Below are 15,445 nucleotides of genomic sequence, written 5' to 3' on the forward strand. Positions count from 1 at the left end.
TGTCGTCAGGAGGAAAAAATTAGGAAGCAACTCTTTAGTGGAGTTCATCTTTGATAGCTCTGCTGCACCAGACCATTCCGTCACCGGCTGCAAGATATCAGATGGAATTGGTTTGTCATCTCGTAGACTCTTGGTCATTCTTCATACCTGTGTGCAGTTCTTGGCAATGCCTTCTCCCTGGGTAGTTTCAAGATGAATGCAAGAGGTGTTCGATGAAATGATCAATAGAAGCCTCCTTTTGGTGCATGCGGTTCTCACCCTCTCTTGGCTAGGCGCAGCAGCACAAGAACACGGTGGTGGTAGAGCTCCTGTGCTTCCCACCCTCTCTTCGACTTCAAGCTTTCGAGTGCAAAGCTTTTGGGTAGACCGTCACTTCGAGGATGATGAAGCATCTCGCAGGCCCGATACATATAGACAGCAAGTACACCAATACATTCCTTTCAGGGTTGATGTGAACTCCAAATCTTATTCTCCACCAGATTGCATGGGTTTGTACGTATGTGCTGATAGTGACCATTTATAGCTTAGATGGAAACCTCAAACCTGACATCTGATTCAGAGTCGTATTATACAAATGGATACCGGAATAAGAGGGTTTCTTGTCAGGCACGCTCTGTTTCTGCAAGAAGAACAGAGTGAGATACATAGGAAAGCTGCAACTTTTGGTGCCAAGAGAGAGAGAGAGGGAGAGAGAAACTGCTCACTTGCCTTGTGGTCTGTGATGATAGCAGATGGACTTCTCCCCGTGGATTCTGTCATAAGCCGGCCATAAAGAGCAGCAGGAACAAGGAACCATCTGGTGGCCGAGATGCATCATCACATCTACCAAATCCTGTACTTGTTCTCTGTTCAGTGCATATTGAAATGATCAAGAGATGTGCCAACACTTGCATCAGCCATCAGCTTATCGATTGTATATTATGCTCGTCCACTGAATCGAGCATCATTCATCAATGCTGTCTCCGGACGTAGTCTTTCGAAAGGACATGATCGAACACACCATTAATACCTTTGTTCGAATCACTGCTGTGGACCATCACAGGTGGGAGAAGGCGCCTCTCAGGACCATCGACCTCCTGTGTGGAGCAAGGATTGCCACCACCTTGCCCTGGTTTTATGAGGTTCGTATTCAAGGGAGATGACTCTGCCGCCTAAATAATAATTAGAACAATTAATAATAATATATAAATATAAAGAATTGGATATAAATATATTTTTTGCATAATAAAATATTTGTTATTTTGATATTAATCTTAAGCCTCAGCTTTTTGAATTCTTCAAATCCTTCAATCTTATGATATTAATTTAAGAATTGAAAAAACTTTCGTTGAAGTCCACAAATTTATAATAAATTTCATAAGAAGTCCACAAATTTATAATAAATTTCATAAGAACCAGCATCTACAACAATAACTAATAAGGGACAATTCGATCAGCCGATCATTGGTGCGACATGATTTTATCCTTTTCGAAGCATATGTGTTCCAAAAGACACCGAACCAAAAGCTTATAGTTAAGATGCATGGCTCGAGAGCGAGTTTGTTCGATCGTTTGTGCAAGAACAACAATCCGAACCGTCAGGAATCCCACCAGGATGTTGTGATTGCCTCGGCGGCAAGCATCATCCACACTTTCCTAAATGACAATGGTTCCTGCAAGAATTACTGGTGAAAGAAGTAGCCAATTCATGGAAGAAGCACATGAACGAGCCAAAGAATAGTAAAGGATGACCATTGTTGAAAGGCCGAGGAAAGAGTTCATGAATCTTATCTGTTGCATTTGAGGTGCAGGATTCTGAATTTACTCATCAGGCAAGATCATACGGTTTTCTCCTTCAGTTTGAGAAACACGCATACTTCGAATACCCAAAAAGAAGTCCAAGCTTTCAAGTGAATGTACCAAATTAGAGTATAAATTTGCTTGGATAGAGCTTTACATGACAACAAATCAAGCCGTACCTACATCAGATAAAAGTTCATATACAAAGAACGATGATCATAAACGATATTGGATATTTGAAATGATGTTCTTCAGTTATTCAACTGAGAAAAAGAAATCAGCTTCAGCTAATGGCAATTTTCTGCTCTGCAGTCCATGATTGCGCAGGCTCTAGATGGACTTGTCCAATCTGACATACGAAGAAACAAAGATCAGAATGCTCGTAATATCTTATACTGGTCACAAGATAATAAGGTGTCAATACCTTGGCATTTTCCACACAAACAAAATCTTTGAAGCAGGATTCCATCTGCATATACGGATTCCACAGAACCGCATCTGACCAACTGCATGGGCAATAATGGTCACAAGAATGGTAAGCAGAGGTTAGAGAATGTCCAAGAGCTGGTGATCTACAAGAGATGCCAAAACAAGGACAGATTTCATACTTGCTGTTTTGTATATTTATTACATCACCAATTCCATTGTCAAGGAATATCTCTTTGGGTGCATCAAGGTAAATGCAATCAATGAACCCCGGAAAAGTTATGACTTCCCTGAATTAAAACAAAATTGATCAATCAATAAATTTTTGTTGCATTGGTTACATGCTCGCATACGTAGGACATACTGTTTTTATACATTTTGATTAGCATTACTTGCATCAATTGGTAAGCATACAAACCTCCCCTCCTTACCCTCCAAAGGATTAGAAGGATCTGGGTCCTTGTTCAGAGTCTTACAACCCTTTAGACCTTTCACTGATACTCCTGCTATAGAAGCCTGCCCAATGATCAATTGTCACTTGTATAATGTGGATGGCATACATTGTACAAATGATAAATGACGCCTGGGAGCTTGGAGAAAAAGAAAAAATACTAGCATCAATTAGGAGGGTATTATTTTCATTCTTACACGGAAATAGGTATGCAGCGCAGTGGTAAATGAAAAAGGTTTCTTGTCCGTGTTGGTAACAGTTAGCACCGTTGACAAACTATTAGAGTGTAGCTTGACCTGTGTAACATTGTCAAACATCATAAAAACAAGTTATATATCGGAAATAAGGATGATAAAAAAGGAGAAAAAAGCACACGAAGGTTTCAAAACCAGAAACAGACAAATTTTCAAATAATAAAAACCCACCTATCACAACAATAGAGCATTCTTCCTTCAAATGTCTATTTTGATCTTTCAAATGGCTAGCTTAGAAGACACTTTCCAAAAATAAATTTTGCCAAACTTTCCATGTTGTCCACCATATGGACTTTGCCAAGGCTACATTTATGATTGGCAAAACTAGTTGACAGTTAATCCAAATACTTGGTAATATCTAGACTTGTATCAGAAATTCAGAATTATTATTTTGCCTCCATCTAGGTAATGTCTCCAACATCAGGTTTTCATATTGCCCACAATGTCAATCTTCTTGTGTAAAAATTCCCTAGTAAAGTTACCATTAATAGCTTCTATGCACTATTGTATCCACACTGAACTCATACATACACATTAAAGAAATACATATATGGCAAATTTATAATGAAATGTCAATAAGCAGTAAGGGAATGCAACAGGGAAAGACATAATAAACCAAATCAAAAGCAATCATCAGTATTATTAATAAATAGATGCATACATATTAAATCCATACATGTGTAAATGAAAAGAAAAGAATGTCCAGTATTGACAAGCATTAAATTATAAATTAAATATCAACACAACTGAATACCTATGTTTGCACCCATTCCTAGGGAATGGATAAACCTTGTTCAATCTAAAATCTTACTGATTCTTGTCACTCTTCTGTATGATCCATGTTGTGAGGTTTGTTAAATTATTATTCTGTGTAAAAGTTCCAACCAGAGTCTAGTTCACAATGTTCTGTGATAAAATCAATAGTCAGAATATAGTGTAAACAACAAAACACTTGCACAGATGATAAGCAAGCTGACCTTGTACAAAGTCTGAAAGCTGAAATCCCACATCGAGCGACTGTAAGGGTCATCCCTTAGTTCCAAGGTTATGATAGGATCCCCTTCAACATTATCAGAGTCAGCAATAGACCAGCTCATGTTTCTTGCAAAACCATGCTGTCAGATAAGAAGACAAATCTCATCAAGAAAACAAGGTTCTTGCTTTGTTGAACTTCCATTAATACCATTTCCACACACCAGAAAACAACCTAGATTCTTTCGTCAAGAAATCAGTTCATAATTGAACCCACAGCAAGATTGTACGACTGGAAATATCAAATTATTAAATTATGGCCCACTGTAAACGTATGGTGTCCAGGGGCAGTTCAGAAATTAGAGTATTATGCATGTCAAGTGGAGGAAATTTATCATTTTTTACATGAATACTACTCAGGATGCTTTCTCCTACGAGATATATTTAGATATCTTGTAAAAATATTGTCTTTAAGCTAGTATAAGAAACTTCACAAAAAAATCAATTGTTTTTACGGTATGATTTACCAGAATAGTCTGTATGACCCTATATGCAGAGACCAGAACTCAGGCTTTATAAGCCAGTTGAAGTCCTTGATTGAATCGTAGGGCTTTCTTGAATAAGGAAGTACTCAGCAAACCTATTAGACAAAGGATAGAAGGGGCCAAAAATATATTCCAAAGAGTTGATCATCCTTACAGGTTCACTAGTAGATTGGAATAAACAACAGATACCACCAGTATTGACCTATTGTCTTGAATTTATTCTCTTTATTGTTGTGAGTGCTTGTCGATCTAGTAATGATGCTATAAGTCAGTAAAAGAAAATGCAAGCAAATCTTTTCTAGAAGAACTATACTACAAGTCAGTTATAGGAACAAATGAAAACGAAATATAAAAGAGGGCTTATTATACCTGCTGTACAGGGCCAGGTCCAAATTGAGGGAAACAGTGTGGGATTCCTCCACTGTTTTGAAAAAAAAAAAAAAACACTATTTTTTAGTCATGTATCTCTTAAAATAATATGGTAGAAAAAAGAGGTCTTCTAGATCCAATCAAAAGTAGAAGCCCTTGTAGCAAAGGTTTTTTTTTTTAATTATTATTTACTCTTTTGTGTTGTTCAAGCTTTTATTCATTCCAAATATCAAAGCTAAGGTAAGTAATAAAAGAATTATCACTGCTAAGGTTGCCGTTGAGGTGAAAATTGAGTTTAAGACTTCTGAAGCGGAAAGATAAACTTAAAAGAGGTATAGCTAAATGATAGGCAAAAGAAGAACCACTATCATAGATACCTGATAGGTTTCTTTCCATTGAACACAGCATCTGGCCGAACAAAGAGAAGGTCCTTGCCATTCGAAACCTTCCAAGATGTAATGCAGCCTCCGAACAGATAAATCTCAGCCTCACTGCACAAAGACTGTATCATATCAGCCACTGTAACACCCGCGCATGCATTGCATATCCAATTTCACAAATTGAAAGATATCAGTGACCGTCGAGCATCATAGCCCCTTATATACAACAGCACTAGTTGATTGGTGCAATCACAGCGTAAGCAATCTAGAACGTAATTGCTTAAAATAGCACTCCAAGTGCATAATTCATCAAACCTTATAATAAAAACTACCAAAACCAGAAGATCTACAAATCCAAGCAGTAGGCCCTAAAGATGAGTCTTTAGAATCTGATGCCAAGAATCTGAACATTAAAATGAGGAAGAAGGGCGAGATTGACCTGCCATGAGGAGAAAGCAGGGAGACCTTGGGAAGCCCCCCATTCCCCTCCGAAATCTTGATCCCCTGGGCATAAGTCTTTTGTTCTAAGCTCGCAAACGCGATTCCTGACGATCTGCACCAAAAGAAGCAAAGAAGAGCTGTAAACCTACTCCACGAATCTCCCCGAGGGAGCGGCTCACAATTCGATCTGGATATTGTACCTGAAACGGAGCCGTCGATCTGCGCTCCATGGGGTTGGGGCTCTTCCGAGGGGCAGGGAGGCCATCGCCACGCTCGTCGCCATTGCTCCACCAAGGATGGGATTGCGAAGGAGGAAGGCTCCTCGCGGATGGATTTGTCTTATTGGAATCGTTATGGCAGCATGTGCCAGACACGTGATTACCGTGTGCCAAATCTAGTGTGCTATGTTGTTTTTATTAGAAATAAATAAATGTACTTCTCATAATATCTTTATATTAACAAATTAAACATTTTTTTTACTTCTAATTGGTAGGATTATTATATCATAACCCTCCTCATCCCAAGGAAGTTGCCTCCATTTCTTCTTGTGAATGTTGAGCTCCGACATCTCTCAGACCAGCAGAACTTAAGGTATGTGGCACAGATCACAGTACAGATTCTACTGGAACAAAAAGGTATGTCGAAGTCCCTTGATGACTGAGAATGGAGATGATGGTAGCCTTGACAACTCCTTTCCAAAGTCATAGGAGGAGATGCACTCCTTTTACTTTTATGTGTGTCAGTGGCTTAGAAGTATTGGGGACATTATGACTTACTTCTGTGTTGATGTAAAGGAGTTCTACATGTCATGTAGACATTTGCAGCTTGAAGGTCCTGCTCATGCTGGAATTCACCATGTAAGGCTGTAGTGAAGGATTCCATGAGCCCTTCTTGATGCAAACATTTACCATTGCTGTTGATGATCTTTACTTTTGTTAGATTAACATGGTAAACCCAACTCAGGTTGATTGCTGCTCTATTTTAGGCCTCCCATTCATGATCCATGATAGATTAACATGGATGAATGAACCTTATCTAATCCAAATAACCTTCTAATAACATGCATCTGAAACTGGCCCCCTTCCCAGCTACCCCAGGATCGAGTTGGTGGAGAAGATGATGTCACCACAGCAGTCCTTGGGAGAAGATCTCGAGGACTTCCTATTCTTTCTGGACCCTCTCTGGGGGGAGACAAGGGGCACCCCGGAGAATCTAGCGGAGAAGGAATTCGCAGTAAAACAAAGGCTGCAGTCGACATGACCGGGAAAGAGGGAGACAGATACGTTGGGTTGGATACAGCAGAGGACGGAGGCCTTTCTCCAAACGGGAAGCAACAGCTGGGCTTTCTTCTTTGTCAGTAGCACCTCCATGATCTTAATTCTTGTTACAGGTCGTACGCAACCTGTTTAGCATCACTTTCCTGATCTAACAATACTGCAAATGCAGATGTTGCCCCTTCATAAAGCATAAGAGAGAAACCTTACCAGCGCCACACAAACTTTGTTCTTATATGCACTGATTAAAGAAGCGTGAATCCATGTATGTGAAGGAAGAAGGATGAGGTATACGTTCGTGAATTCTCCCACTTCCACCATTACTCTGGCCATTCTGGTCCTCTTCGATGGCTGGCTCCACCCGTATCGTAACCCCACAAGGAGGCTTATAAGAAGAGGCCCATTCCCATATCGATCTACTGCCACCGGAGAAACCTTCCACGCTCTGCGATCCTCCCTGAGATGGCGTCCGGCTCGATGAGTTCCTCATGGACCGCAAAGGAGAACAAGACGTTCGAGAAGGCGCTCGCGGTTTACGACAAGGACACGCCCGATCGCTGGCACAAGATCGCCCGCGCCGTTGGAGGGAAGACGGCCGAAGAGGTGAAGCGCCATTACGAACTGCTCGTGGAGGACGTACGCCGCATCGAGGCAGGCCAAATGCCTTATTACAGGCCCTCCAACAACAGAGGTATACGTATCTGTACATGACACCTCTGCCATCCACTGTTCCATTGAGTTTTCCGTGCTTTCCCTATTCATTGAGATTTCTTTTTGTTCCTACTCTTATCTTCTTCGTAGTTTTTGAAATCAAACACTTGGCTAATTTGAGAAGCAGAAATCAAGCATGAATTTTGATGTATTTTCTCGGTTATTCTTTGCAGAAATCCCAACTCTAAACCATTAATCATTCCGAATACCATTACTCAAAGTTTCAGTTCAAATACTAGCAATAGTACGCAACCAATAGAAAAATCTTATGAGGCAGCTGCTGGCTTTCCATGATCATGACTGACCTGAACTCCATGATGCTCTCCTTTTAGGATCACTTTGATAGCAATCTTCTAAATTTCATTTAGGGTTGCTGTCCTTCTTTGCAGCACATTTTGATGCATGGAAGTGTTCAGGAGGAGCTATTCCCTTCATAATTTTCTCTATCTTATCTTTTCTGGCAGGTTGAAACATTTGAAACTCAACTGGGGGCACAGACTAGAAGGCAGCAGCTATGTATATGTGAAGTGTGTTGGGTTAATCTCCTTGCTAGATCTCATAATGCACTATGTGAAGATTATGTGTCTTTGATCTCAGCAGTAGTCTCTCTCGTGTATAAGCTTCATTCCCCTTTTTATCATGTGTTGTAGATGAAGACTACCTTTACAGACATATCTGGCTAGCCTTCTGTAATTGGTAAGCATGTTTGCTATATATATCAGATGAAATCCCAACACAACTTGAAGATTTTTGGGTTTATTGGTTACTTGATGAAAAATATTCATCACCACAGTTCTTCCCTAACAATTAAGATTCGAGCATTAAGCTTGCCAACAATTATTGGTGCTTGCACATCTTGGGTGCTATCATTCAGAAAAAGATGTTATGAGATGGGTATTCAGTTCTCCTCCGAGCCATCACCATTGAGCTTGCTAAATGCTAAGCCAGCATTTGTTTCCATGCTTTCTTTCTAAGCTCCTACAGATAGCATGTTCATTGAGGTGAATGTGCTCATCGGTCTCAACTTATACTCAACCTACTCATAGGCAAGATTATAAAAGATTTTTCTGTATGAATGAATGAATAAAAGGAGAGAACTATCTGTAACCTTTGTTGTGATTTGGTTTGCTAAAGAAGTGATGAATGAATTCTGTAGTTAGATTTGTGGCTGCAAATTTACTATGTGCATTATGCTCATTTTTTGAGTTGAAATGGCCTTATCTTCTTTTGCAGTTTTCACTCAGAAGCCAAAATAATTATGATACAGACTTAAAATTTAGAATTTCTCAATTACTTTGGTAAGTTTGATTCATAATGCAAACAAAATATCTCATCCATTTTGTCCATGATCAAATATTCACATTCAAGACAAACAATTTTAATATGCACACACTGTACTCCAAGCTTGGGATTGATTTCAAGAACCTCTTCTCCAATGGAAGAAGAAGGTGTTGATTAAGAGCACTTCTCTTTCTCTAACACTATTCTAACAAGTAGTAAGTGTAGACTAAGGGCTGATGGATCACACTATCATCAATCTTTGGATGATGGGATGAAAATTTTCATTTCAGTTAACTTTGATATATTTTGGATAACTATTTTGATTTCACAATATCTTTCTACAGCCAGTACATCACCTTCTGTGTCAGTACATTTTGTCTGATAGCAGATTGAGCCCTTGTAAATGTCTAATTCTGCAGCCACCCATTGAAATTGACATGCTTTTCTACACTTCTCACCACATAGTTCTTTTTTATTTCCAGATAACTGAAGGGTTGCAGATTTCTTTCGAGTCCTAAAATAAGTATTCCAATTAGCTCTGAGAAAGAATCTTAGATCTGAGAAATGTAATGCACTCTATTCAACATTCTGCAATATATCAGCTGCCCAATAGTGCTGCTGATACTGACTTGACATGGCTGTGGGACTCGCAAGAGTTATATATCTAAACATTACTGGTATGTCAGGTACATATTGATAATAAATGTCAAGATCAACTCAGGGGTACAAAATCTCAGCCAATATACAACATATGGATGGCTTTGATATATCATAATATGACAACATATGGCAGAGGGGAAAAAGATGTCATCCATAAAAGTTTGGCTTTGGTTTGGACAAGAAACTATGACCTCTTCTTCTCTCTATAAAATGTTAGCTTTGAGTTATGCTAAGACATGTTTCAGACTATCGCATTAAAGCAATAGTGCCATAGATATTTCAAGTATCTGACCTTACCAAGCAAGAGCATGCATTGCTTCCTTTCCCGTAGCTTAGTAACACCGTTCTCCAGGAAAAAAGCATGCTAACTGCATCGCAAAAGGGAAAGGAAGCACAGAATGCAGTGAGCATTCTTTACATGTATCTTAATCCCATCCCGTTGTCATCTGTATCCCATAAGCTAGAAAGATAGGAAGCAGCTGCAGTCAAGATGATAGAGAATGTTGCGACGGTATTAGAGGACAATGACGACCATGGAAGAGTATTAGAACTCATGGATCCATAGGATGCATGGAATGTCATCATCTTATGTCGACTTTTCTGCTCTTTGCAGGAGACCGGCATGTGTTATGTGCGGTCATTTCTGAACCGAGAAGCTGGAAATGTTGACAAACGACAACACGAGAATACCGATGGATAACAGAAACAAGGAAGTCTTTGATGGAGCAGCATAAGGTCCTTTAGTCGACCACATAGCAGGCCACTTTTCCAGAAGCTTGTAGTAGTTTCATTCTCAAGACTTGTAATTGTAAGCTTTTGTGAATGAGTGATACGATTTTGACGTTGGCTGCAGCTTGAATAATCGCGAGTGGCATACTAATGCAGATGGTAACATAAAGATCGATGCTTGAGTCGGCAAAGAACACCTAGAGAGATGAGGAGGAAAGCAAGCTCAAACCCGACACGTCTTCTTCCCCTCCTCCGCAATGTCGTCTGCAGGAGTCCTCCCCGAGCAGAGTAAGGTGAGCTGAGGGCATCACCTTCTTGACTACTGCTGTAGGCGCTGCGCTGACTGCGGCTGTTGCACTGGTTGTTCCTCCGGTGGTGGCGGCTGCAGCTGCTGCTGCTTTCTAACTACTGTGTGCTTATTGTTGTGCATCCAGACCTTTAAGACTTGTCTTCTCACGCCAATCTCGGCGCAGAATTGCTCGACCATTGCATCATCTTGCCGCTGAAACCTCCACCCCACCCTCTCGGCGAAAGCCAACATGTTCTCCTTCTGCTCCGCGGTGAACTTGGTCCGGAACCGCTTCCTCGGTATGGTTGTGGGCGTCGGCGTCGCAGTGTTTAACCTTTCTTCGCTCGACGACTCCGTGGTGGTGCCCCCGCTCCCGCTGGGGTTGCTACCACCGAAGTGGACGAAGCCGGACGTCCCCCGCACGGCCGCCGACGGACTCGAGGAGAAGCCGCCGAGTTGGAACTGCTGCTGGTGGTGGGGGTGCGCTTGGGGATGGGGAGGCGGGAGCAGTAGGGGCAGGCGAGTGGTGCCATGGTAGTAGGAATTGGCGGTGCCGGCGCTGCCGTCGGTCTCTCTCCTGTGGAAGCTTCGATGGCAGCCGCAGGCTGCGCATTTCAGTGCCTCGGGCGTGTCGGGGTCGCCGCTCGGCATGAACTCGCCGCAGCCGTCGACAACGTGGCCGCCTAAGGCGGCCGCGTAGTTGCGAAGGCATTCTTTGTACTTGGTGGAGATATAAGCTGCGCCGGTGGCGGCGGTGATGGTCGAAGTCTTAGCGATGGTTGTCGGTTTGGAGTTGTCTGCAGACAGACCCACACCAGCAGCACCTGGAGACGAGTTGGAGATGGCAGCTTGATCTGCGTTCTTCCCAAGAGACTGAGGAAGACGATCTATGGCTCTGGGGGTGGATTCAAGAGTCGGTGGTGGTAGTGCCTCGGTGTTACCGAGGATGTTACCGTTTCTTGCTCCTCCTCTTCCAACACCACCACTTCCAACTCCCGCGCCTCCTGCGTCTCCTTCTCCTCTTGGGGAGACAAGAGAGGTAGAGGGGAAGAGTGTGGGTTTAGAGAAGGCAGATCCTCCTCTGACGAGAGAAGGTTTATAGCCAGAAGAGGAGGAGGAGGAGGCAGGTATCCCAATCTCACCAGGATTCCTAAACTCCATAAACTCAAACTCTGCACACCTATAACACGACTGTGATCCCTTCACCTCCTACTTGATGCATCCGTCCGAGAAGGAAGCTGATCGGTAAGATTCAGCAAAGGAAACAAGACAGATCACAGCTGGGTAAAAATCTGAGAAGGGTCACTAGTCCAGCTTTTACTTCACTCAGAAAAGTAAGGACGAGAGACGAGAGGGACTAAGCACGCAAGTGCAGCACTAAAAGCAGCACCAATTGGCGTCCCATGGGATGCTTTGGGTGCGCAATAGAGCGGCCAAAAAAGAACTAGAGAGAGAAAAAGAGAGATTAGAAGGGAGTGGGAACAAGTGCTGTGGGGATATGGCGTCCTAACAGCCATTTTGTTCGTGGAAAGGGGAAAGGTGGGGGAAAAGGCTGTCGTTGCACCTCTTGGTCATCAAATCAAGACGGGGGCAAATAGTGATGGGTCTCCTCCGAGGTGGAGATCAAGCAAGAGAGAGAGAGAGAGAGAGAGAGAGAGAGGGGGGGTTTGCCGCAGGGAACAACCGACAGCGTCATACTTCGCTCCTCCCACGGCCTGCAAGCTCGTCCTGTCCCTTGTAATTATTGCTACAAACCGGTGGCAATATTTATTACCGTAGGCTCGTATCCGTGTACGTGTGTCGTCTCTGAAGCTTTCACGTCCTTTCCTTAGCTGGATGCCGCTCGCTGACTGTTCATACTCTCGTCTCTCTCTCTCTCTGGCATCTGAGGGATTGCAAGAACTCGCGTCAGGATTGAGGAGGAGGAGAAGCGGGGGACCCTCCATGCCAACCACACACCCCTCCCATGTCTCTTGTTGGGTTGTCAGGGTCTCGCACTCAAACGAGTTGGGGTCTACTGCCATTTCCTGAGCATCTTTTACTTCTTCCCACTTTTTCCCACCTTGTTGCCTACGCAAACAAAAAACCCTTCCTCCCCCCTATCTTTAATCCGCCATTTCTTTTCCTGTCCTCGACACGCGCAAGGCTCGGTGGCGCGGATTGGCTGTCCTCTGCGAGACCAACCGTCACTCTCTCACCCTCCTTGTAGTGTGTAGCCTCCTCCCCCGCTCCTCTCCGTGCTTGCTGGCATTAAGAGCATTCATTTCATGGCCTGATCTCCAGTCTCCGCACCAATCACGTCAGTATTTGGGCTCCAAGTCATCTGTTTCTGGACTTTCCTAACGCCTGTAGATCGCAGCAGCAGGTCAATTGGTCACATGAAAACGCTCCCATTCGCAGCTTGTCTTCGTCTGCTACAGGAGTACTTGTGTTTGTCATTACTGTTCCTCGAATAGACTACATATATTGCAATTACAGATCAATCAAAGAGGGAGGAGACAGTGTCTTAGTGTTGTTAACTTAGATCACTTGAACAGTCTCGAGTGCATTGTGGTACAGACAAGTTTGCTTAATTAACAACAAGGATGCATTAAGGTCAGCTCTAACTGTCAACCTTACTAAATTAGAGTTAGGCCACTGTCCAACCAAAGTGGCACTTCAATTCCCACAGCAGCCTAACAAGCTATGTTCTGCTTTCTCTTTAGTTGCTATGCTAAGTTGCTAACTACTACTGCTGCTACACTTTTTGATAGCGTGAACTGATGACTTGCTTCCCACCAAGAGGAGAATATTAAATTGGCAGCTTTCATGTGGTGGACCTTCACAAAGTTCTTAGTTTGATGTCACAGTATCAGTCCTCGTTTACTTTACAAAGAGTTCTCTTGTCATAATTTATGTTTAGATTGAAGCTTCTTTAGCACAAACAATTTAACATCTCATTGTTGATAAGAATCAATACGTATAGTGTTGTTATCAATGCACTTTCTATGTGGCTTTTAGTCATTGAAGCCCAAATCCTGTGTCTTAACATAATGACAACTTTTAAGGGGTCAAAGGTGCAGGTAATGCTGCAGCTAATCATGGTTCGGAAGAGCAAACCATACCACTTGAGGAAAGCAACAAAGTTTGGGCTTTCGATCGCCATGAGCACTGCAGCCTGTCAGATGCAGCAGACGACATCATAAGTACACGAAGAACACTAAATTAAGACATGGTTAGATTAAGTAATCCCATCACCACCACACCGCCACCATTTGATTAGACCCGATGTCCGTATTATACTAGCTAGCAATGGGATCACTGTGGGTACCACGTGGAGCAACCCCGGCCATAGGTGTCTTTTCGTACTGCGCCTCGAGATCGGCGCACGCCTTTTGTCGTTTTTCGGTGGACGGTCGTGATGGGCGGTGAATGAGGCTTGTGTATTCGTGCGGGCCACTGTGGTGTACGGATTTCTCTGTATGATGAGGTGGTGGACACGCCGCCCTGCACAGGAGATGGGAGCGAGCGGAGGCTGTCGGAGATCCCCATCCCATGTGGGGGTGGTGGGGTTCCACTTGAATCCACTCGTTGGGAGACGGAAAAGGCAACGTGCTCTTTCCTATATTTGCCATTAATATGCATTATTCATTCTTTAATCTCTCTGAGTTGTACGCGTTCGTACTTAAATCAAGTATACATATAGATACGCTGTCCTTAACACACTGCAACCCCCCTGTCCTTGCCTCGATGCCGTCGACAGGGAGTCTGAGTTGGCGTTGACTCGAAGGCGTGAAATCCTCTAAGTGACTCTCATGACGGTCGGATGGAACAATCACTACGGGAGTGAGGTGAATTGGAAGTGATCTTCGGGCGTTCAATATGAGTTTCGATTTTCTCGGTAATTCTACACAAAAGTGCGCGTCGACGTAGATCTGGCTTTGAGTAAGTATCGAGGGTCGTTTTTTATATCTAAGCAGTCAAGGGGAATCATTCGTGATTATCTAGATGTTCTTCTTTTGTCGTTTATCAATATGGACGATTGGTCCGTGTGGCTCTCCTACATCCTGTTGTCCACAGAGGCTGACAAAAAGGGAGGGAAGCCTACTTGATCGTCGGAGGACCACTGTCTCTAACGACTAATAAGGTTTGTTCAAGCGGCTCCTTATGACCTGTCAAGAGGCCAACAAAAGTGGGGCGTAGGTTTGTTCGACCACCTGAGGACCACTACCCCTTGCAGTCGCCAGGTTTGGCCCATACTGCCCCCTATAGACTATCATCTATGACGACCAACAAGTCGTGTTGCCCGACAGTCGAGTGGGGGGGGGGGATGATCGGGCCTTCATCCTCCACATCAGCTCATATATGATAGCCAACTAATGGGCTATGATTAGTGTCAGAATATACCCTGTTACCATCTTACTGGATGAGCATCGATAGTCTTCCCATCAACGCTTATAATTTAGTATACATATAATATTATGAACAACCATCATATGTATTTGCCACTAAATCATGCAAGTTTTATTTTCAACTTAACAGTAGTAATGATAGTGGTGTGTATTAGTGTTGCCTTGATGCCATCGATCATGAATTAGCATGGCTTGATTATGTCCCAAAGGCACAAGATTGTCTGGATGACCCGCATGGCAATTGAGCAAGGGGGTTGGAGTTGAGGATAGTTCAATCGAAGATGATTCTGAGGTGGCGGTTGAGCATCCGAGGTGGCTCCCAAGTTGAACCGAGATATGCTCTAACCCCCTTGGGGTTTGGGGGTTGAGCCGAGATGGGCCTTGTCTCCTCGTGCACAAGAGGTCAACATCAGGAGAGAATTTTTCGACTTGACCCATCTAATGGTAAAGTTAGTTTTGTTATACTTTTGTTGCTATGTGAGTCCGACGAAGT

The 15,445-nt window shown here is 43.0% G+C and overlaps 3 protein-coding genes across 3 annotated transcripts; 1 reads left to right on the top strand and 2 right to left on the bottom strand.

The window, feature by feature from the left end:
- Positions 1–1,862: 1,862 nt before the first annotated feature.
- Positions 1,863–5,964, bottom strand: LOC103992828 (putative glucose-6-phosphate 1-epimerase). Its single transcript, XM_009412699.3, has 10 exons — positions 5,818–5,964; positions 5,616–5,729; positions 5,174–5,287; positions 4,797–4,848; positions 3,888–4,025; positions 2,854–2,952; positions 2,624–2,721; positions 2,388–2,495; positions 2,204–2,285; positions 1,863–2,128 (listed from the first exon to the last, which is right to left on the bottom strand). The coding sequence occupies exons 1-10, from the start codon at positions 5,898–5,900 to the stop codon at positions 2,063–2,065; spliced, it is 954 nt and encodes a 317-aa protein (XP_009410974.2). The 5' UTR covers positions 5,901–5,964; the 3' UTR covers positions 1,863–2,062.
- Positions 5,965–6,724: 760 nt separating this feature from the next.
- On the top strand, positions 6,725–8,226 carry LOC135642338 (protein RADIALIS-like 3). Its single transcript, XM_065158415.1, has 2 exons — positions 6,725–7,582; positions 8,067–8,226. The coding sequence occupies exons 1-2, from the start codon at positions 7,354–7,356 to the stop codon at positions 8,069–8,071; spliced, it is 234 nt and encodes a 77-aa protein (XP_065014487.1). The 5' UTR covers positions 6,725–7,353; the 3' UTR covers positions 8,072–8,226.
- A 1,302-nt stretch (positions 8,227–9,528) lies between these two features.
- On the bottom strand, positions 9,529–12,265 carry LOC103993026 (zinc-finger homeodomain protein 6-like). Its single transcript, XM_009412953.3, has one exon. It carries the CDS (start codon positions 11,720–11,722, stop codon positions 10,592–10,594), a length of 1,131 nt encoding a protein of 376 aa, XP_009411228.2. The 5' UTR covers positions 11,723–12,265; the 3' UTR covers positions 9,529–10,591.
- Positions 12,266–15,445: the final 3,180 nt, after the last annotated feature.

The sequence above is a fragment of the Musa acuminata genome, chromosome BXJ3-7 (assembly GCF_036884655.1).
Source record: "Musa acuminata AAA Group cultivar baxijiao chromosome BXJ3-7, Cavendish_Baxijiao_AAA, whole genome shotgun sequence".
Lineage (NCBI taxonomy): Eukaryota > Viridiplantae > Streptophyta > Magnoliopsida > Zingiberales > Musaceae > Musa > Musa acuminata.